This window comes from Anomaloglossus baeobatrachus, unplaced genomic scaffold, assembly GCF_048569485.1.
Source record: "Anomaloglossus baeobatrachus isolate aAnoBae1 unplaced genomic scaffold, aAnoBae1.hap1 Scaffold_362, whole genome shotgun sequence".
Classification (NCBI taxonomy): Eukaryota; Metazoa; Chordata; class Amphibia; order Anura; family Aromobatidae; genus Anomaloglossus; species Anomaloglossus baeobatrachus.
Window position 1 is genome coordinate 13,585 of NW_027442973.1, and position 23,289 is coordinate 36,873.

General features: G+C 44.7%; 2 protein-coding genes across 2 annotated transcripts in view; one reads left to right on the forward strand and one right to left on the reverse strand.

Moving 5' to 3' along the window:
* Positions 1 to 5,423: 5,423 nt before the first annotated feature.
* Positions 5,424 to 17,479, forward strand: LOC142273414 (uncharacterized; the record flags this gene model as incomplete). Its single annotated transcript, XM_075332527.1, has 2 exons — positions 5,424 to 5,514; positions 16,137 to 17,479. Coding segments are annotated over 2 exons (1,056 nt in total), but the record flags the coding sequence as incomplete, so codon positions are not given.
* Positions 17,133 to 23,289, reverse strand: part of LOC142273417 (uncharacterized) — a 29,241-nt gene continuing 23,084 nt past the window's right edge. The window contains exon 3 of the mRNA XM_075332528.1: positions 17,133 to 17,172. Within this exon, the coding sequence (XP_075188643.1) occupies positions 17,133 to 17,172 (40 nt within the window). The remainder of the gene's footprint in view (positions 17,173 to 23,289) is intronic.

Sequence of the window (23,289 nt, forward strand, 5' to 3'; positions counted from 1 at the left end):
CTCTTTGCACAGGTACTTGGACTTCGTGCTGTGTCTAAGTTCTGGGATGTGCCTACTGAGCATGCTCAAACTGATAGTCTGCTTTCTGAGCCTGTTGCTCAGGCTACTGGGCATGCTCAGGCACTTAGTGCATCAGAGGCTAGGTCCGGTAAGGACCTCACTGAGCATGTCCGTGAGGTGGCAGGCCCTGATAGGGCAGAGGGTGTCAGGTGTCCTGATGACGTGGCAACTCCGGACTGGCTTGCAGAGGCCCGCCCCTATGATCTGGCACCTCAGTATTGGTCGTCAGACGATGACTGGTGAAGTGTTTGGGGCGTGGCTGCCATGAGGTCATCAATGACGTGGCGGTTCCGGATAGGTCGCATGTGACGTCACTGATGACACGGCACTCTGCTATTGGACCTTGGTGGTTCCACCCTGGGTTTGGGGCGGACCCAGGTTATAAAAGGGGCTGGAGACAACATGGAGGGGCGCAGTCTTCACTTTTGCTCAGTCAGAGCACACCTCCATGTTAGAGCCTCATTGCGGCATAAGCCTATGTTGGGAAGCGGTAGGTAGGGTTAGGCGAACGGTGCCTGTCACGCCAAGATTCGTGGCTCGGCACATCAGGGTCAGGCGCCGTGCTTCCCTCCTGCCGTTCCAGTCTTGCTATAGCAGCCCAGTGGCGTTAACTGGGCTGCGGCTGCTGTGCTTCCTGTCCGATTGTGCCCCCTACGCACACGGACAACGCACCTGCTGCGCCACCTGTCCGATTGTGCCCCCTACGCACACGGACAACGCACCTGCTGCGCCACCTGTCCGGTTGTGCCCCCTACGCGCACGGACAGCGTACCCCAGGACCCCTGTGGAGTTAACAGGGTGTTCCTTATCCTCCTCGGCTTCCCGGTCAACGCTACTGGTGTACCCATCTGGCCTGACGTGTCCTACACACACGTGGCCAGTCGAGAGGTGGCCAGAAACGCTAATCGGAGGACCGCTCGGCCTGACGTGTCCTACACACGTGGCCGACAGGGCGCTTTCGTGGCGGTCTTCTGGTCAACGCTACCTGGTTACCACCCGGCCTGACGTGTTTCCTGCACACGTGGTTGGTGTAGCGCTAGGTGCACCAAAACGCTAATCGGGTTGTCGTTCGGTCTGACGTGTCCCAACACACGTGACCGGTTCCCAGAGTCCCTGGGTTATCTCAGAGCCATCCAGCTCTATAGTCTCCGCCTAACCCTCAGGTGCCAGCAGCTCCTTTGTCATCTGGAGCACGGTGGGCCCCGACTGGCGATTAATATATATACCCCCTGGTCCTAATCTGCCGGTCCCCCCGTAACAGAAGGGGGCGGGGGGGGTCAGTTCAGTATTTATTTATATTTTCATCTTCCTTCCCTTGTAACTCGGGGCTGATATAATGATCACATGGGCTCTGTGTATGGGGGAGGAGGCACCGTCAGCTCTTTCTACCCTGTTTCCTCGAAAATAAGACCTATCCTGAAAATAAGCCCTAGTGGGATTTTTGGGAGCCTTTTTGAGTATACAGTCCCTGGCAGAAGTTCTGTCGCTTATCCATGTTATGTAAATAAAAGCTTACAACCTGACTTTAAATTCAACCATTAGTTTTATGAATTACTCTTTTGAAAGATGAAACCCTCCCAAATTTGGTTTAGGTTATGAAAATAAAGTTGCTGCAAAGCTGAAATATTGATCATTTAATGAACACAGAAAGGTCAGATTTGGCAAGACAAAAGTTTTGTCGCTCACAGAAAGTAATGTGAAATTCAAACAAATAATTAACTTGTTGCATAACATTGGAGAATGAAGTTGTGGTGCTATTAAAGCCATATTTAATATTTTGTGTGACTTCCATGAGCTTGAAGGACTGCATCCATGCGGTTCAACAATGGTTCATACAATTTATTGATGAAGTCATCAGGGATAGCAAAGAATGCATCTTACATGCCTCCCAGAGGTCATCTAGATTCTTTGGTTTTGTCTTCCAAGCTTCCTCTTTCCTCCTACCCCAAACATGCTCAATGATGTTCATGTCTGGTGACTGGGCTGGCCAGTCCTTGAGCACCTTGATCTTCTTTGCCAGGAGGAACTTTGTTGTACAGATGGCTGTATGACATGGAGCACCATCCTGCTGCAGAATTTTACCCCTTTTATGATTGGGAATGTAAGAGGTAGCTAATACTTCTTGATATTTTAGGCTATTGATATTGCCTTCCACCTTGCAAATTTTTCGCACACCTCCATACTGAATGTAACCCCAGACCATGATCTTTCTGGGTGTATTTTGGATCCATACGGGCTCCAGTAGGTCTCCTGCAGTAGTTGTGGTGGCTGTGGTGTAATTCAACTGAAGATTCATCAGAGACATCCACCTTCTGCCACTTTTCCAGCGTCCATCTGTTTAGCAGGCTGTGGGACTTGGCAAATGCCACACGGTTTTTTAATTGCCTTTTATTTAGTGCTGGCTTCTGGGCACTGATTCCACCATGGAGGCCATTTTAACACAGAATCCTACAAACTGTTCTAGTTCACACATGGACTTGAGGTGACCAGGCCTGATGGAGCTCTGGTGCAGTGGAAGAGGGGTTGGATTTGGATTTTCTAACCAACAAACGTTCCTCCTGAGCAGTTGTCTTGCGGGGTCTGCCGGACCTGGGCTTGTCAAAAATATCTCCAGTCTCTTCAAATCTTTTTTTAATTCTTTATACTTGACGCTGAGACACATTAAAGGTGCCAGACACCTCTGCAGTGGATCTGCCCTTCAGTCTCTTGATAATCAAGGCTTCGGTCGCAGGGTGGATTTTTGGCATGTTGTCAGAGGTCAAGTTGCAGTTCAACTGAAGGTTGAAGGGTGCTGGGTTTCTTTTTATATACACCCACTAATTAACCGATCATTTAGTGAGCACAGGTGAGGATGTAAACTAGGATTGGGTGCATTATATGACAAAGCGACAACTTTTGTCTTGCCAAAATCTGACCTTTCTGTGTTCATTAAATGATCAATATTTTGAGCAACTTTATTTTCATAACCTAAACCGAATTTCAGAGGGTTTCAGCTTTCAAAAGGTTAATTTATAAAACCAATGGATGAATTTAAAGTCAGGTTATAAGCTTTTATTTACATAACATGGATAAGCGACACAACTTCTGTCAGGGAGTGTACTTAAAATATAAGCCCTACCCCAAAAATAAACCTTGGTTGTGGTTCCATAATGAATTGGCCAAATATCTAAAAAAGTTAAAGAATACAGCAGGACGTTTATCAAAGAAAGCGGACACCCCCAAAAGAAAGCAAATATCCCCCCCCAAAAAAATAATCGCACTTACCAGGCCCCAAACAATTTCAGTTCGCAAGTACCGATGGTGGATGGGCTCTCACACAGAGATCTGTGTCACTGTCAGGTCCCTCACCATTCCCGCTGTATTGCACCGCAGAGCTGTGTATATAGTGACAGAGAAGGCAGAGGCAGTAATAAACCGTCTGTGCCTTATGTAGCGATGGACGGATTTCCTCTCCATTGCTACATGATTGTGTGTAGCTCTTTTATTTTTCCACCCACATTGCCGTATAAAGCATAGTAATTTGTTTGTTTGTTTTTTTTCTTTAAAATGACTCTACTGGAAATTAAGTAAAAATTCAAAATGCGGTGAAATGGTGAAAAAAAAAAAGTAATTCCATAATTTATTTTTTTTTAATATTTTTTACTACATTCATGATGTGCTGGAAGTGAGCGGTCAGCGTGATTCTCCAGGTCAGTGTGATTACGGCAATATCAGACATTTCTTATCTCAGTGGTGACTAGAGATGAGCGGACCCGTGGACGTTCGGCTTCTGCTGGTCCAGCTGAACATTTGTAAAGATCGGTTCTGGACTTGACCTGAACTTTATTTGAAATCACTGATTGGCAGTTCGGGTCTCCGCCCACATGCAGCCATAAACAGATCACTAACAGGGGAGGGCGAGTTTTTTCAGTTTTATTTCTTGGTGCACATTACATCTGATCACACGAGAGCGGTTTCCATACGTGAAGCCCCCGAACTCCAAACCTGAACTTTACTATCTTGGAGAAGTCTGAGTTTATACCGAAAACCGAACTTCAGGTTCACTCATCTCTAGAAGTGAATAAAAATCAGACTTTTGTAAAAAAAAAAAAAAAAAAAATCGGTTTGTGTCTCCATTTTCCGATATCAGAGTTGAGTGAGGACTTGTTTTTTGCTTGATGAGCCGACGTTTTCATTGATACCATTTTAAGTGAAATACTCTTATGGGTCGGTTTTGCTAATTCATTTCATGTTGAAATTTTTTTTAACTGCCCAAATGATATCTTCCCTCCATTATTATCTCCATTAATGTTACATATCGGCTCATCTCCTTCCCATTCAGGTCCTTATAATATCGGATCCTCTCAGTGGAGATCTTCTATATAAGAAAATTCTCCTGATTGCCCCGTGAAGGATGGATATGGACAGGGACAAGATGGTGGAGAGGATATTACACCTCACCCTAGAGATCCTCTTCCGGCTTACTGGAGAGGTGAGAGATTCTGATGACGTCACATTACATCATTCTTATCTATGGGAATAACAGATGGACAGAACTGGAGAGGTGAGGACTCTGGAAATGTCTGGAGTGAGATTTATTACTGTGTCTCTCCATAACCAGGATTACACAGTAGTGAAGAAGACCTCTAGTGAGCGCTGTCAGGCCCCTGTGTCTGAGGGATGGGGAAGACCCCTGAGCCCAATCACGGGGCCTCCACCTCACCCCCCGATACATGAGGACATCAATGACCAGAAGATCCTAGAACTCACCTACAAGATGATTGAGCTGCTGACTGGAGAGGTGACACTGCTGGGAATGCTGGGACATTATACAGTAACGCTATGAAGGGATCGGGGGTGACGGTATCATTGTATGTGTCAGGTTCCTATAAGGTGTCAGGACGTCACCGTCTATTTCTCCATGGAGGAGTGGGAGTATTTAGAAGAACACAAAGATCTGTACAAGGACGTCATGATGGAGGATCCCCAGCCCCTCACATCACCAGGTAATAGACAGGACTAAATACACACGGCCTATAATTATCTGTATGTAAGGAATGAATTCAGTCCCTGTATGTGTCTCCTCCAGTTCTATCCAGTAAGAGGACAACACCAGAGAGATGTCCCCGTCCTCTTCTCCCACAGGACTGTAAACAAGAAGATCCCGATGTTCCTCAGGATCATCAGGTAGATGGAGAGAAGGTGCCATGAAATCTCCCTATGATGTGTAGACGGCTGTGAAGGTCTTGTGCTCAGTCTTGTTTTATCCTCCAGTATTATATGTGTTATACTTGTGTAATGAGAGCGGTGGAGATGGCAGGATTAGAGCTGATCATAGATGTGACTTCTCCATCTGTCTGTGACTTTTACAATATTTCTTTCAGGGTGAAGATCTGCCCCATATTAATACTACAGAGACATATGTGAGGGGTGATGAGCGGAGTAAAGAGGAGATTCCTACAGATAACCGCCCAGGTGAGTAGTGACCACTAAATGCACAGAAGTCACAGATTCTTCTCAGTCACCGGCTGTGGCTGCTTTATCAGGGTTGTAGTCCGACCATATCAAATGCTCACCATTCTTCTGCTAGACCACCTCATTCTCCTTCACCCAAAACTGTCCCCATTATTTTGAGCATTGGACGCTCTTCTGTTGGAGTGAGATCTGTATCAGCCGGATCTCACAGGTAGGATCCATTCTATCCCCTTAGCTGCCCAGATCTCTAATCTGTAAAGCCAAATGACAGTGTACGTAGAATGTGCAGACAACTTAGAAAATCATGGGAAGAAGAATCTAATCTGTATGGTGGACCCCTAAGAGAAAGCGGAGGGTAATGATGCTGGTGACCTCCTAGATTCTTAGTTTGGTGCCGTGTTCATCAGTTGAATAGAGATTGATTGCTCTCAGTGGGAGAAACAAAATAATAATCTTGTAGGTGATGAAGAGACCTAAGTAGTCTGGAAAGCTTGCTTTGTAACATAATGTTGCTTTTTAATGGCTAATAAAAATGATCATAAATAGGGATGAGCGAACCCGAACTGTAAAGTTTTGGGTCCGTACTGGACACTTTGTGTTTGGTGCTGAAGCCTGAAGACAAACTTAGGGGTACTTTGCACACTATGACGTCGCAAGCCGAGGGTAGCGATGCCGAGCGCGATAGTCCCCGCCCCCGTCGCAGCAGCGATATCTTGTGATTGCTGCCGTAGCGAACATTATTGGTATGGCAGCTGCACATGCACTTACCTGCCCTGTGACGTTGCGATGGCCGGCGACCCGCCTCCTTTCTAAGGGGGCGGGTCGTGCAGCGTCACAGCGATGTCACATGGCAGGCGGCCAATAGAAGCAGGGGGCGGAGATGAGCGGGACGTAAACATCCCGCCCACCTCCTTCATTCCTCATTGCAGCCAGGATGCAGGTAAGGTGATGTTCCTCGCTCCTGCGGCTTCACACACAGCGATGTGTGCTGCCGCAGGAACGAGGAACAACATCGTAACATCGGTCCTTCCGAAATTATGGAAATTACCGACGCTACACCAATCATACGATTTTGACGCTTTTGCGCTCGTTAATCATAGTAAAAATGATTCACATACTCTGATGTTGACAGCGACACCGGATGTGCGTCACTTTCGATTTGACCCCACCGACATCGCACCTGCGATGTCGTAGTGTGCAAAGTACCCCTTAGTGTACGTCCGGTTCCTGTTCAGGTTTGTAACCCAAATAAAGCTTGTTGAAAGGTTGCAGAGCAGCCAATCAGGAAGATTTTAGGCTGTGGCAATTCTGGAGCCATTGCAGCTGTGCCAATTATTGTCATGGCTGTGACTGGCCGGCGCATCCTGTGACTTAGCCTGTATAAAGGCCATTTTGCGTTGACTAGAATAGGGAGAGTACACTGCTGGTGTGAGGGACAGTGATGGGTGCAGTTACTAAAATACAAATACATTGTAGGGATAGGACACTGTGGGAGTGAGGGACAGTGATGGGTGCATGTAACTCAAAATCAAATACAGCGCTGCTTTACATAGTGGTCCAAAACAGCAGCGTACAGGCCGTGTAATCTATTGGCTAGATCATACTGTGCTGCATCACACAGCTTCACGTAGCACTCCAAAACAGCACATACAGGCTTTATTATAGTCATTCTCTGTATACAGGCCGTTTAATAATCTGAATGAGAAGAACATCTAAAAGGGGACGTGGCCGTGGTGTCTTTTGGTTGTTGTGCTGTTGGTCATGGTGCTGCTGGTGGTGGTGCTGCTGGTATTGTAGCTGCTTTAAGGCGAGGACCTGGTAGATGTGTGCCTAATACGCTCCAAACTGAAACACTTTCTTCTGGTGCACGCAGGCTGCAGGCTGGTCTTCAGCATTTCTCGGCCCAAGTACTGCTGCACGACTGGTGAGGCCAGAGCTTGAGGTGGTTTTAGATTATATGGCTACCAGTGCCTCTAGTTCCTTTCATTGTCTTCCACCCGGTCCTCACCTGAAAGCTCAGTCGTCTCCTAAGTTCTATGGTCAACTTCCTTCCACAAAAAAACATTCAAAATCAGTTAAGCATTGTGAGCCACAAGTCATGCAGCAATGAGTTATGCTTTTTGATGACTCTACTGACTGGGGTCCTGTGGCCCATCCACCTTTCTCTGCCTCAGAGGTGGAAGAGACAGAGTTCACTGACGCCCAACCACTTGTTGTGTGGACTATGAGTCCGTGAGAAGGCTGGTGTACACGATCTGCAGATTACCACACCACAGCTCAGAGGATGATGAAACAGGTGCCAAATGCTGTGGATTTCATCAGTGTGCAGACTAAGAAGGAGGGCAGGGCTGAGGAGTAGGGGAAGACTACACAAGGGATGACGACAAGATGCTTGACCCCACGTGGAGCAAAGGCCGTGATAGTCACGTGCGCAGTTCAAATGAAGAAAAAGTGTTCCAAGGGCATGACCATGCTCTGTTGCCGAACGGACGCGTTGAGGGAGAGCTCCGTAGATCCTGACCATAAAATCCTTAATATACCCCATTGTTGGGGGCTACAACTTATCCCCAGAAAACCCTGGTGGGAGGCAGGAGCAAGCTATGAGGATGGTTGCGCGGATTTCCCACCTGGAAGCGGAGGATAGGAGCTGAGCCTGGGACTGAGCAGCGTGTTTTGGGAGCGACAGCCATCTTACCCCTGCCTGAAGATAGTGGAGAGGCAAGAAGACAGAGCTAGCCTGACGGGGTTGCGTTGGTGGCTTGGCCTGCTGAAGAGGCGTGAGCTGCGGACAGTAGCTGCGGGGACTGAGCAGAGGACAGGTGTGCTGGGAGGAAGCGTCACTGGAGTTGCAGCGATGCTGGTGTGGTGAGTGCTCCGCTGGGTCCTACTGCCTTCCGACACATCCTGGCTCACCTGCAGCAGGCACAGTCCAGAGCAAGCAGCGGTGAGAGGGGGAGACAGGGGGCCTCTGCCAATAATCCAGACCTGTGGGAACTGCAACAGGAGGAAGATGAGACCCCTCAAGAGTGTGATAAAGGTCGCACAAGATGCCGCTGCGGGCAGTAGAGTGGCGGGAAAGGCTGTCAGAGCTGCAGCACAAAGAGGCTGCAGGTCGTCTGGCACAATATGCTCTGCAGAGATCCCTGGGGACGGGAGGGGGTCCCCAGAAGAGTACGGGGTCACCACAAGCCCAGCAGCAGAGACCAAAAAGGAGTGCAAAGAAGTTGCAGGACTTGCATAGAGAGAAAAATGATGTGGAGGGGAGTGATGAGGACGCATCCTGGCCATCCCTCTCACTTCTGGAAGAAGGGATCCAGCAGATACCCTTGCAATTGGAGCCTGCGACTAACGGACCCCAGAGACAGTGGATAATACAGCAAAATCCAGTGGAGACAGACCCGCAGGTGTAGGCTCCTGGTCAGAATAGGGAGACCCCACAGTCACAGCATCAGGCGGGACACTTGTCACAAGCAGCTTGTCAGGACACTGTACTGCATCGCTCTACATTGTAGAATATTGAGCCTACTCGGTGGCTTCATGGCAGCCATTGAAGTCTGTAATCATTCCCTCAATAATCTCACCTATCAAATGGGCTGCATTAAGCCAGAATTGTCAAGCGTGAGACATGATATGAGACAGCAGACAAAGCGGACTACGGCCTTGGAGGAAAAAGTGAGTGAAATGGACGTTGTTCTGTGGCCAATGAGCAAAGATGTGGAGGTGCATGGGAGAGTTATAGATGTCATCTGGGCAAAACAAGACGACTTGGAGAGCCACCTGTGCAGAAACAATATCTGTATGGTGGGGGTGTCAGAGAGGGTGGAGGGCACCAAGCCAGCAGAATTTTTTGAAGATTGGATTATAACGACCTTTGGGAAATATGTTCTGACTCAGTTATTTCCCATTGAACATGCCCTTAGGGTCCCTACCAGACCCTTACCCCCGGGGGTCTGGTAGAGTGCTTATGAAAATTCTGCACTACAGAGACATAATCTTGAGAACAGCTAGGGACATCCCGAAGTTGGCTGTGGATGGATGTAGTATCGCTTTTCCCAGACTACTCGGTGGAAATCGAGAAGAAATGGGCACAATTCATGAACATTAAACGCAGATTACGTCAGTTGGAGATACCTTACTCCATGCTCTATCCTGCGATACTATGATTAGCAGCATTGAACACTACACATTTCATTGCATCCCCAAAAGACGCTCTTGGCTGACAGGATAAGAATTAGTCTAGTATCCGGATTATGGGGGCACAACGAAGTCCTTCTATGGGCTGAAGCAGGTTCATGACAAACTGCCTGTATGGATTTCGTGCCCCCGTTTTCCTTTTTTCCTCCGGTTCTCCTTTTCCTCCATCAGAAACGAAAACAACACACAAATTATTGCACCAGTAGACCATGCCCCACAAAGATATAAGTCACAAAATATATATTAATCTTCAATGCCCTGCCCATAACAGAGACCAATCCAATGTTAGCAACCAAATATGCCACAGCAGTACGCAAGTCACCCCACTCCAATAAATTTATCATCCAGATACGAGAAGAAGGACCTGGTCTCCCACGCTATCTTGCAGCAGTGCCGAAGAGGGAAGACCCGGAGTATCCAACCACGCCCCCAAATCTTATAAAACTTCTTTAATGTGTTTCTTTTAAGGTATACTCCCCTCTCCAGCTAAAGTATAGTGTTTACTCTTGTCCTGAGATCCCCAATAGTCACCTACATTTCTAGTCAGGTCCTATACAGTCTCCTCAACTGTCACCTAGCAGGAACCTGAGACCCTGATAAAACCCTGTAGATGCCCTGGCTACTGCATTGGCAGGTGGGAGATGCTAGCCCCACCACTGCACTATTACTACACAAGGAAAGGTAAGACAAACAGGGGAAAGCAGCATGAAAAAAAGATAAAGTCCGACTTCAGAAACACTGCTAGACAGGACCTTCCACCAAGGCAACCAGAGAACAATTGGATTTGTATCTTCAGCAAGGACTGCTGGGAAAACACAACTACTTATAACTGAAAGCGCTTGACTAAAAAGCAGTTGCAACTCAAATGCTCTGCTGGGAGTTGCTGGCAATAAAACTGAGATTACCTCTTTAAGTACCAAAGGAAAAATGAAACTATGTTTAAATATAAAGCCTAAGATAGTAATGAGTGACTCTAGTCCTGAAACTGTCACTAGTCTTCAAAGATAAAGAGAAGACCTTGACCAGTCCACGCTTCATCACAGCCACAGTACCACCAAACCAAAAATGGAAAGAGTCTTATTCCATGATTAAAAGCTGTCGTATTTATAAAGAGCTGCCTGCCTTGAACAATATTTTTTTTAAAAATAAATGCTTTGCCATTCCCGGGATAGCTACTGACCTGTATGAGAGAGCCGTTTCAAGTCTAAATGGCTGGGACTAGCAGTAGTAAGTCTAGCTGGCGTATCTCCAGCTCAATTACAAATTCAACTATGAAATTTTCAAATAGACTGTCCACCACTGGAGCAGAAAATTGGCTCCTGTGTGGGAACTGCTAAAACAGGCAGTCAAAGAATCGATGCCCTGCTGAAAGCGCAGAGTTGACTCCTAAAGAGCATGGGCATCTTTTGTCAACGTCACCCCCTTGAAAATGAACAGGTGCCAGCTGAAAACACATTATAAGTACAAAAATACAGAGTGCAGTTGTATGTGTTCTTGTAGTTATAATGTTTTTTCAGCTGGCACCTGTTTGATGTTCGGATCAGTTCTTTTATATAATTGTAGTAGCATTCGCCCTGCACCAGACTGTGTCCACACTCTTTAATAAAATTATATACAGTACAGACCAAAAGTTTGGACATACCTTCTCATCTCTAGAACAACTGTTAAGAGGAGACTTTGTGCAGCAGGACATCATGGTAAAATAGCTGCTAGGAAACCACTGTTAAGGACAGGCAACAAGCAGAAGAGACTTGATTGGGCTAAAGAACACAAGGAATGGACATTAGACCAGTGGAAATCGGTGCTTTGGTCTGATGAGTCCAAATTTGAGATCTTTGGATCCAACCACCGTGTCTTTGTAGAAAAGGTGAACGGATGGACTCTACATGGCTGGTTTCCACCGCGAAGCATGGAGGAGGAGGTGTGATGGTGTGGGGGTGCTTTGCTGGTGACACTGTTTGGGATTTATTCAAAATTGAAGGCATACTAAACCAGCATGGCTACCACAGCATCTTGCAGCGGCGTGCTATTCCATCTGGTTTGCGTTTAGTTGGACCATCATTTATTTTTCAACAGGACAATGACCCCAAACACACCTCCAGGCTGTGTAAGAGCTATTTGACTAAGAAGGAGAGTGATGGGGTGCTACGCCAGATGACCTGGTCTCCACAGTCACCAGACCTGAACCCAATCGAGATGGTTTGGGGTGAGCTGGACCGCAGAGTGAAAGCAAAAGGGCCAACAAGTGCTAAGCATCTCTGGCAACTCCTTCAAGACTGTTGGAAAACCATTTCCGGTGACTACCTCTTGAAGCTCATCAAGAGAATGCCAAGAGTGTGCAAAGTAGTAATCAAAGCAAAAGGTGGCTACTTTGAAGAACCTAGAATATAAGACATATTTTAAGCTGTTTCACACTTTTTAAGTATTTCATTCCACAGTTTTAATTCATAGTTTTGATGCCTTCAATGTGAATCTACAATTTTCAGAGTCCTGAAAATAAAGAAAACTCTTTGAATGAGAAGGTGTGTCTAAACTTTTGGTCTGTACTGTATATATATATATATATATATATATATATATATATATATATATGAGATTTTATAGTTATGTGTTTTCAGCTGGCTCCTGTTCACACCTGTTTGATGAGCGGGTCAGTTTTTTATATAATCTGATTCCAGTGTTTCTTAGATTTGTACTCTATCTTAGTTGTATGTGAGACTGATTTTGTTTTGCATTTATTTAACCCCTTCAGCCCCGGGGCACTTTCCATTTTTGCGTTTTTGTTTTTTGCTCCCCTTCCGAGAGCCGTAACTTTTTTATTTTTTCGTCAATCTTGCCATATGAGGGCTTGTTTTTTGTGGGACAAGTTGTACTTTTAAATGAAACCATAAGTTCTACCATATGGTGTACTGGAAAACAGCAAAAAAATTCCAAGTACGGAAAAACTGCAAAAAAAGTGTGATGGCACAATAGTTTTTGGGATGTTTTATTCACGGTGTTCACTATATGGTAAAACTGATGTGTGGGTATGATGCCTGAGGTCGGTGCGAGTTTGTAGACACCAAACATGTATAGGTTTACTTGTATCTAAGGGGTTAAAATAAATTCACAAGCTTGTCCAATAAAAGTGGTGTACGTCTTGCGCCATTTTCCGAAACCAGTAGAGTTCTCATTTTTGGGGATCTATGGCTAAGTGATGGCTTATTTTTTGAATCTCGAGTTGACGTTTCTAATGGTACCATTTTTGCGCAGATGCTATGTTTTGATCGCCTGGTATTGCATTTTGCGTAAAACTTGTGGCGACCAAAAAACGTAATTTTGGCGTTTGGATTTTTTTTGCCACTACGCCGTTTACCAATCAGATTAATTGATTTTATATTTTGATTGGGAATTTCTGAACGCGGCGATACCAAATATGTGTATATTTATTTATTTTTTAACCCTTTAATTTTCAATGGTGGAAAGGGGGGTGATTTGAACTTTTAGGTTTTTGTTTTTTGGGGGGTTTTTTTAAACTTTTTTTTTTTTACTTTTTTTTTTATTTTACTAGTTCCCCTACGGGGCTATAGCAATCAGCAATCCGATCACTCTTATCTATCTGCTGATCACAGCTATACAGCTGTAAACAGCAGATACAGTCACTTCCTGTTTCACTCTGCTCCGGGCGGAGGGAAAACGAAAGTGAAACGTCATAGCTGCAGGCGTCATCACATGACCCTGTGCAACGATGGCAACCACCGAAAATCACATTATCACTCACGTGACTTCCGGTGGGGGCGGCGGTAAGTGAAAATCTTCACCGCGCGTATATACATCTCGCTGCCAGACTTTGGCAGCGAGATGTAAGGGGTTAATTTTACGGGTGGAATGCGATTCCACTCGTAACATGCAGGTTGAAAACAGCTGATATGTGTGCCGATCAACGCCGCCTGCCCGCGGCAGGGGGCGGGGCTTACTGGGACACGCTCCATGACTGATATATCCGTCCATGGTCGTGAAGGGGATAAAGAAAAAAGCAAAACTTTCACCAAAAATTTGAATTAGAAGTGATCAAACATTGCATTTGGAAGCTCTTTAAATAAATAGTGATACCTCAACATGCAGTCAATAAATAGCATTTACCGTGTTCTACTTTAGTCTAAATTACTATTTTGACTCTACAGAAGCCATATCTCTTTATAATGAAGAGTCTTTGAGCTCCGACCATTGTGGAACCCTCCATTTTTCCACTGACGGAAAAGCAGTTTAGTATAATTTTGGCCTACAAAACATTATTTGATGGTTTATATATGGGAGGAAAAATGAACAAAGAGGGTTAAACATCTTGGTCTACTGCTTCTTCCGGCTCTGAGGTCTACTGTTAGATTGTAAACCGTTTTTGTTTTAGTAAATAATTACAATTTATATAACTTGTGATTTCTTTAGCTATGTTATACTCGCGGGTGCTAGCATGAGTCGACCAACCGGACCGCAGCACCAGCTCAACCAGGAGGGGATAGGATACTGACAGTCACTGCAGGATACATGTGTGATGCCCCTGCACTAGTCAGGGTGTCACAGGGAACTGCACTCCTGTTCTTATAGTGCAGAACACACCCTCTTTGGTTCCAGGTTCAACCCAGTGGTATTCCTACCAACTGCATTCAAACCTCCAATCCACACTCACACCAGTACAGGACAGACAGGCCAGTGGGTAGGTCTAGTTGGAGAGGGCTGCCCACTTTGAGGGTCAGCAGACTGGTGGGAGTTGATGAGTCAGTCAGCTCCAGGAGAGCGAAGGGAGAGGAAGTGTAGTAGAAACTCTCAAAGGGAGAGGGAACCGGGGGTTGGAGCCCCAGGAGAAGTGAAGTAGTGGCACCATAGTGTGAGGGGCCAAGGAGTCGAAGCTCCTGAGAGGTCAGACTAGACTGGGACTTCTGCACAGCAATACTATTGGGAGCGGATACCTGGACGTGCTCTCCTTCCCAAGCAGCAGTGGTGCACTGGGACTTTTGGTTCACCTGCAACATGTGTGTGTAATGACTTTACAAAACATCATCCAGTACCACGATAACTGGCCTGAGTGAGTACATGGTCATCCCATGCTTCCAGCAAGTCTGCGCTCCCCTGCATTCCATCATCCAGAGTCCCAGGGCATACCCCTACCCGTGGAGGGTAACGACACCTTGCTGCCCCATTCCATCACGCTGGGTACTCCCAACGGCAGCGGCGGTACTGCCCGTTACCGCACACCGCAGGTGGCATCACGAACTATACTAATTCCCCTGTAAATATTCGTCCTCTTTTACATTTGAGCGTGGCCCCCAGGTCCGGAGACCCTTGAGCCACGGATAGTTACCCTTCCAGATCCGAGCGGTTCGAACCGCTGCAGGGGTGCCACACATGCGGCAGGTACTGTAGTTACAGCTGGTATCCATAGATAGATGCAGCATGTCTGCCAGGCAGCGGATACTAGGGTACAGACAAGTGTTTGCACACACAGCATAACACTCAACAAATGGAAGTGGACCTGACGACTAGCAACATATCTCTAAGGATCGGCTGCGTTGCCCAGGCACCTCCCATAGGAGGAGGATGCTTTAAATACCTAGTGTCTCTCGGCCATAGGTTGAGAACCACTTCCTGTGTAGTACACACTGACCTTTCAAGATTACATGCGCACACCCAAGAGCTCTGCGTGCTGTGCACAGGCCCTGTGAGATGACAGCAGGGACAGGGGACATTGAAGCCACCGTTGGGAGGCCGAGAGGGTAAATGTGCTAGATTCCCTGCCATGGAAAGGGTACAAGACAGTGCGTGGATGCCGGTGACGGTGTTACTCGCTACTTTATAAATGACTAGCTATAGTACCCAGCGTTGCCCGAGATAGTATCTGTCTCTGTCCCTCTCTTCCAGTCTCTGTCAGTCTCTCTCTGTATCTCTCTTTCCCTGTCTGTCTCTGTATGTTTTTGTCTGTCTCTCTCTCTGTCTCTTTCCCTGTCTGCCTCTTTGTCTGTCTGTCTGTCTGTCTGTCTCTTAGTCTGTCTCTCTGGCCATTGCTCCACAGAAACCATTATTACCTCACACATAAGCTTCTTATACTAAGAATGTCTTTTGTTCTTATAGCAACCAATCAGAGCTGCTATTAATGACCTTAAGTTCCCAGCTCCATTAACTTTAATGGAGGCAGGTTTTTTTGGAGAGTAACTATAAAGCGCGGGGTTAAATTTTCCCGTAAAAACATAGTCTATGACGTTCCCTGAGTCACATGAGGCGGCTGTGCAAAATGTTGTGATTGTAAATGTGACGGTGCGGATTCCTTTAGCGGACATACACACACACACACACACATACACACACACACATACATACATACATACATACACTCAGATTTATATATTCGATATTAATTTGCATATATTTTTAAAAATTATTTTTTTTCTTGGCAGATGACTGTACCAGAACATTAGAGGCACAACTGACATCTTCAATTTTAAAATCCGATGACCTTGATATCACACAAGATATAACTGAAGTGAATGCCACTATTCCAGATATACCATCATCTCTTCACAGCAAAGATCTATCATCTGATTCTATTAAACAAATTTTACCCTCTGATTCATCACAGACTATTAAGAAAAATAAATATCACAAAAGACGCATTAAAAATCGAAGTGCTCTTACAGGAAAGATGCTATTTTCATCTTCAGAATATCGAAAAATTCCTAAAAAAATTCACAATGGGGAGAAAAGATTTTCTTCAGAGTCTGTTAGTTGCCAGAGAACTCACACAGGGGAGATGCCTTTTTCGTGTTCAGAATGCGGCAAATCTTTTGCAAGTAAGTCAGGTCTTGTTATACATCAGAAAATTCACACAGGGGAGAAGCCATTTTCATGTTCAGAATGTGAGAGATGTTTTGCACATAAATCACATTTTGTTACACATCAGAGAACTCACATAGGGGAGAAGCTATATACCTGTTCAGAATGTGGGAAATGTTGTAAAAACAAATCAGAATTTACTACACATCAGAGAACTCACACAGGGGAGAAACCCTTTTCATGTTCAGAATGTGGGAAGTCTTTTACACGTAAGTCAAGTCTTTTTATACATCAGAGAACTCACACAGGGCGGAAGCCTTTTTTATGTACAGTATGTGGGATATGTTTTGCAGATAAATCACATCTGGTTACACATCAAAGATCTCACACAGGGCAGAAGCCATATTCATGTTCAGAATGTGGGAAATGTTTTAACCAAAAATCACATCTTCTTACACATCAGAGAACTCACACAGGGGAGAAGCCTTTTTCATGTTCAGAATGTGGGAAATGTTTTGCACAGAAATCAAATCTTGGTAAACACCAAAGAATTCACATTGGGGAGAATCCTTTTTCATGCTTGGAATGAGGAAAATATTTTACACACAAATGGGATCTTTTTAAACATAAAACTCACAAAGGTAGAAGCCATTGTCATACCTAGAACGTGGGAAATGTTTTACTTATAATTTATTGACCAAAAATTAAAATTCACACTGGGAGAAACTATAGATTTGACAAACTGAGGAAGAAAGAAAACACAAGGGACAGGCAAAGTAAAAGCAAGTACAAATGTATCTCAATAAATTAGAATATCCTTAAAAAGTTCATTTATTTCAGTAATTCAATTACAAAAAGGGAAACATATTATATAGAGTCATTACACACAGAGGGATCTATTCCTATATGTTAGGCCTGAAACACACATCCGTGAAACACGTGCGTGTTTGGTCCGTTTCTGTATATACCGGAGACACAGCCAAACGTGCACCAATGTTATGCAATGTTTGAGGACACATGTGCGTTTTTCATTAAGGTCCGTGTGTGCGTGCTACATTTGTGTCTCCGTTTTCAGCACGCAACACGCACGCACGGACCCAATGAAAGTCAATGGGTCTGTGCGTACGCCCGAGTGACACGGACGCATCTGTTTGCTCAGTGTACGTTTTGTGCTTTTTTCATGTGATGTCGGTCATTTTCTTTATTTCTTTGTCGGTCTCTCTGTCTTGTCTGTCCCTCTCTCAGTCCGTAGGTCATTTCTCCCCCCTCTCTCATACTTACCGTTCCCCGATCACTGCCGCGGCGCTGCACAGCTGTTATAAAAACTCCGGCGGCTTTTACTATTTTGAAAAAGCAGGCCACTATTAATCAATCTCATATTCCCTGCTTTACCCGCCCACAGGCGCCTGTGATTGTTGCAGTCACACACACGCCCACCACGCTGAGTGACAGCTGTGTCACTGCACCCAATCACAGCAGCCGGTGGGCGTGTCTATACTGTGCAGTAAAATAAGTAATTAAAAACAACGGCGTGCGGTCCCCCCCAATTTTAATACCAGCCAGATAAAGCCATACGGCTGAAGGCTGGTATTCTCAGAATGGGGAGCCCCACGTTATGGGGAGCCCCCCAGCCTAACAATATCAGTCAGCAGCCACCCAGAATTGCCGCATACAATAGATGCAACAGTTCTGGGACTGTACCCGGCTCTTCCCGATTTGCCCTGGTGCGTTGGCAATCGGGGTAATAAGGAGTTAATGGCAGCCCATAGCTGCCACTAAATCCTAGATTAATCATGTCAGGCGTCTCCCCGAGATACCTTCCATGATTAATCTGTAAGTTACAGTAAATAAACACACACACCAGAAAAAATCCTTTATTTGCAGTCAAAAATACTAACAAATATCCTCGTTCTCCACTTTATTAAGCCCGAAAAAACCCTCTATGCCCGTCATAATCCACGGAGGTCCAGCGTCGCATCCAGCTCTGCTACATGGAGGTGACAGGAGCTGCAGGAGACACCGCCGCTCCTGTCAGCTCCACGAAGCTACTGAAGACAGCCGCGCGATCAGCTCAGCTGTCACTGAGGTAACTCGCGGCCACCGCTGGATCCTCCAACTGTGACAGCAACTCACCTGTTACTACATCACTGTCACTCTGGCGACTTGCTGTCACAGTTGGAGGATCCAGCGGTGGCCGCGAGTTACCTCAGAGACAGCTGAGCAGATCGCGCGGCTGTCTTCAGTAGCTTCGTGGAGCTGACAGGAGCGGCGGTGTCTTCTGCAGCTTCTGTCACCTCCATGTAGCAGAGCTGGATGCGACGCTGGACCTCCGTGGATTACGCCGGGCATGAAGGGTTTTTTCGGGCTTAATAAAGTGGAGAACGAGGGTATTTGTTAGTGCTTTTGATTGCAAATAAAGGATTTTTTCTGGTGTGTGTGTTTATTTACTGTAACTTACAGATTACTCATGGAAGGTATCTCGGGGAGACGCCTGACATGATTAATCTAGGATTTAGTGGCAGCTATGGGCTGCCATTAACTCCTTATTACACCGATTGCCAACGCACCAGGGCAAATCGGGAAGAGCCGGGTACAGTCCCAGAACTGTCGCATATAATGTATGCGGCAATTCTGGGCGGCTGCTGACTGATATTGTTAGGCTGGGGGGCTCCCCATAACGTGGGGCTCCCCATCCTGAGAATACCAGCCTTCAGCCGTATGGCTTTATCTGGCTGGTATTAAAATTGGGGGGGAACCGCATGCCGTTTTTTTGAATTATTTATTTTACTGCATAGTATAGACACGCCCACCGGCTGCTGTGATTGGGGGCAGTGACACAGCTGTCACTCAGCGTGGTGGGCGTGTGTGACTGCAACCAATCACAGGCGCCTGTGGGCAGGTAAAGCAGGGAATACGAGATTGATTAATGAGCGGACATCTTTTTCAAAATAGTAAAAGCAGCCGGAGTTTTTATAACAGCTGTGCAGCACCGGTGATCGGGGAACGGTAAGTATGAGAGAGGGCTGCTCATTTCAGTCACTCAGGGGATTAGCGGTCACCGGTGAATCCTGCACGGGTGACCGCTAATCAGTACGCGGCACACAGACAGAGCCGCGGCATGACAATGAAGTCAGGTGAAGTTCACCCGAGTTCATTCTCATCGCGCAACTCTGTCTGCTGTCAGCCGAGATGTATCAACGACATTGTGCATCACACACACGGAACATTTCACACGGGCAACACACACACATCAGTTATTTCACTTACGCACACACGGACATTCCACACGCACATACGGCTAGCATACGGGATACACACGCAGGCCACACATACCATAAAAACGGACCTAAAAAACGGAAAACGGACCCGAAAAACGGCCCGTTTTACACGGACGTGGTTTTAATGGATGTGTGTTGGAGGCCTTATATAGAGTCATTACACACAGTGGGATCTATTCCTATATATTATATAGAGTCATTACACACATAGTGATCTATTCCTATATATTATATAGAGTCATTATACACAGTGGGATCTATTCCTATATATTATATAGCGTCAATATACACAGTGGGATCTATTCCTATATATTATATAGAGTCATTACACACAGAGGGATCTATTCCTATATATTATATAGAGTCATTACTCACAGAGGGATCTATTCCTATATATTATATAGAGTCATTATACACAGTGGGATCTATTCCTATATATTATATAGAGTCAATATACACAGTGGGATCTATTCCTATATATTATATAGAGTCATTACACACAGAGGGATCTATTCCTATATATTATATAGAGTCATTACACACAGAGGGATCTATTCCAATATATTATATAAAGTCATTACACACAGAGGGATCTATTCCTATATATTATATAGAGTCATTACACACAGAGGGATCTATTCCTATATATTATATAGAGTCATTACACACAGAGGGATCTATTCCAATATATTATATAAAGTCATTACACACAGAGGGTTCTATTTCAAGTGTTTATTTCTGTTAATATTGATGATTATGGCTTACAGCCACTAAAAGCCCAAAAGTCATTATCTCAGAAAATTAGTATATTTTATAAGACCAACTGAAAAAATGATCTTAAAGAAAGGGATGGATATCTGGATATTACATTATAAATTCTTTGTTAGTTGCTATCTTGATTTGTTGGTCCCTCTTTTCTTCATTCTGTACCCCATTTCATTAATGAAGAAAAAAACAAAAATTTTGGTTTATAAAAAAAAAAAAAAATTTACACTCCGAAATGTTACTTAGTTATATAGGTTGAAAAAATACCTCGGTCCATCTAGTTCCACCTTCCTCCACCAATTATACATTTTGTCATTAAGTCATTTATAACCAGCAATGTTGTGTGTACTGAGGAAATCATCCAGCCCTGATTATAAAAGCTGTTCTAGTATCTGCCATTACTACCTCTTGTGGTCGGCATTCCACAGTCTGACTGCTCTAACTGTAAAGAACCCTTTCCTATTTAGCTGTCGGAATCGCTTTTCTTCCACTCGCAGTGAATGCCCTCTGGTCCTTAGTATTGTCTTTGGAAAAAATAAGTCATGTGCCAGTCCTTTATATTGACCACACTTGGATTTATACATATAAATGAGATCTCCCCTGAGATGTTTTTTGTAAGCTAAACAAATCCAACTTTTTCAACCTGTCATCATATGGGAGGCCTTCCATCCCTTGTAGTAGTCTAGTTACCCGCTATTAAACTGACTATCTTCTTAATATCCTTTTTAAAATGTGGAGCCCAAAACTGGACCCATATTCTAGATGTGGCCTTACAAGTGATTTATAAAGGGGTAACAATAAGTTGGGATCTAATCTCTTTTTATACACCCTAAAACCCTGCTTTAGCAGCTGCTGCTTGACATTGAGTGCTGCTGCTTTGCTTACATATAATCAGAATACCCAAGTCCTTCTCCTGTTCTGTAGCCCCAAGTTTATTTCCATTTAATGTATTTGTTGGCCTACTGAAAAGTCTGTACAGTAAATGCACTCAATACTTGGTCGGGGCTCTTTTCTCATGAATTACTGCATCAATATGGCATGGAGGCGATGAGCCTGTGGCGCTGCTGAGGTGTTATGGAAGCCCAGGTTGCTTTGATAGCAGCCTTCAGCTCATCTGCATTGTTGGGTCTGGTGTCTCTCATCTTCCTCTTGACAATACCCCATAGGTTCTCTATGGGGTTTAGGTCAGGCGAGTTTGCTGGCCAATCAAGCACAGTGATCTTGTGGCTATTAAACAAGGTATTATTACTTTTGACAGTGTGGACAGATGCCAAGTCCTGCTGGAAAATGAAATTTTTGTCTCCAAAAAGCTTGTTGGCAGAGGGAAGCAACAAATGCTCTAAAATTTCCCTTTAGACGGCTGTGTTGACTTCAATCTTGAAAAAGAACAGTGGAGCTTCACCAGCAGATGACATGGCTGCCCAAACCATCACTGATTGTGGACACTTCACACTAGACCTCAAGCAGCTTGGATTGTGGCCTCTCTACTCTTCCTCCGGACTCTGGGACTTGTCTACTCTATTGGTCATGAGTGGCTTGACACAAGGAATGCGACAGTTGTAGCCCATGTCCTGGATACGTCTGTGTTTGTTGGCTCTTGAAGCACTGACTCCAGTAGCATCCACTCCTTGTGAATCTCCCCCATATTTTTGAATGGCCTTTTCTTAACAATCCTATCAGGGCTGCTTGCTTGCTTGCCGATTGCTTGTGCACCTTTTTCTACCACACTTTTTCCTTCCACTTAACTTGCTGTTCATATGCTTGGATATAGCACTCTGTGAACAGCCAGCTTCTTTAGCAATGATCTTTTGTGGCTTACCCACGTGTGTCAGTGACTGCCTTCTGAACATCTGTCAAGTCAGCAGTCTTCCCCATGATTGTGTAGCCTACTGAACCAGACTAAGGAAACATTTTGAATGCTTAGGAAGCCTTTGCAGGGGTTTTGTGGAAATTATTCTAATTTTCTGAGATAATGATTTTTGGGTTTTCATTGGCTGTAAGCCATAATCATCAACATTAACAGAAATAAACACTTGAAATATGACTCATATTATGTAGGTTTGCTTTTTGTATTGAATTACTGAAATAAATTTAAATTTTTGAGGATATTCTGATTTATTGAGATGCACTTGTAAGTAAACAAGAAAGGGAAAGCACGTTAGAAGTAACGCTACAATTATAATACTGTATATTCAGTTACTAATAGACGTCTGTTTTCTAAAAATCAAATAAAAAAGCAATATTCCATGTGCATAGAACATTTCTCATTGTTATATATTCACTATATAAAGACGAGTATTACAACCCTCCCCCCAAAAATACCCAACATTCTTCCTCTTAACTCCCAATGTCTGATCAATGTCTGTAACTTCTCTATACTACAATAATAAACATGTTCATATTATAAATTACTATTTCCATCTACGATCCATTTCATCTTTGTGGGAACATCTGATGTGATCGAGTTTTATAATCACTTTCTGCTAAGTTTAGTAGTTTTTTTCCTCATCATTGGGAACTGACCCCCTTCTCTATTCCCCAATACACATATTATAGGCTCTAAGGGGACCTTGATTTTAAATACTTTCTAAATTGTCCCAATAACCAGGTCTAGAGGGGTTTCAATATGGAAAAGAAGAAGAAATAATAGCGCTTTATGCAGATGACATATTGTTATTTTTTGCGAAGGCTGAGCGTTCACTACCATGTGCCCAAAATATAATTGAGGAGTTTG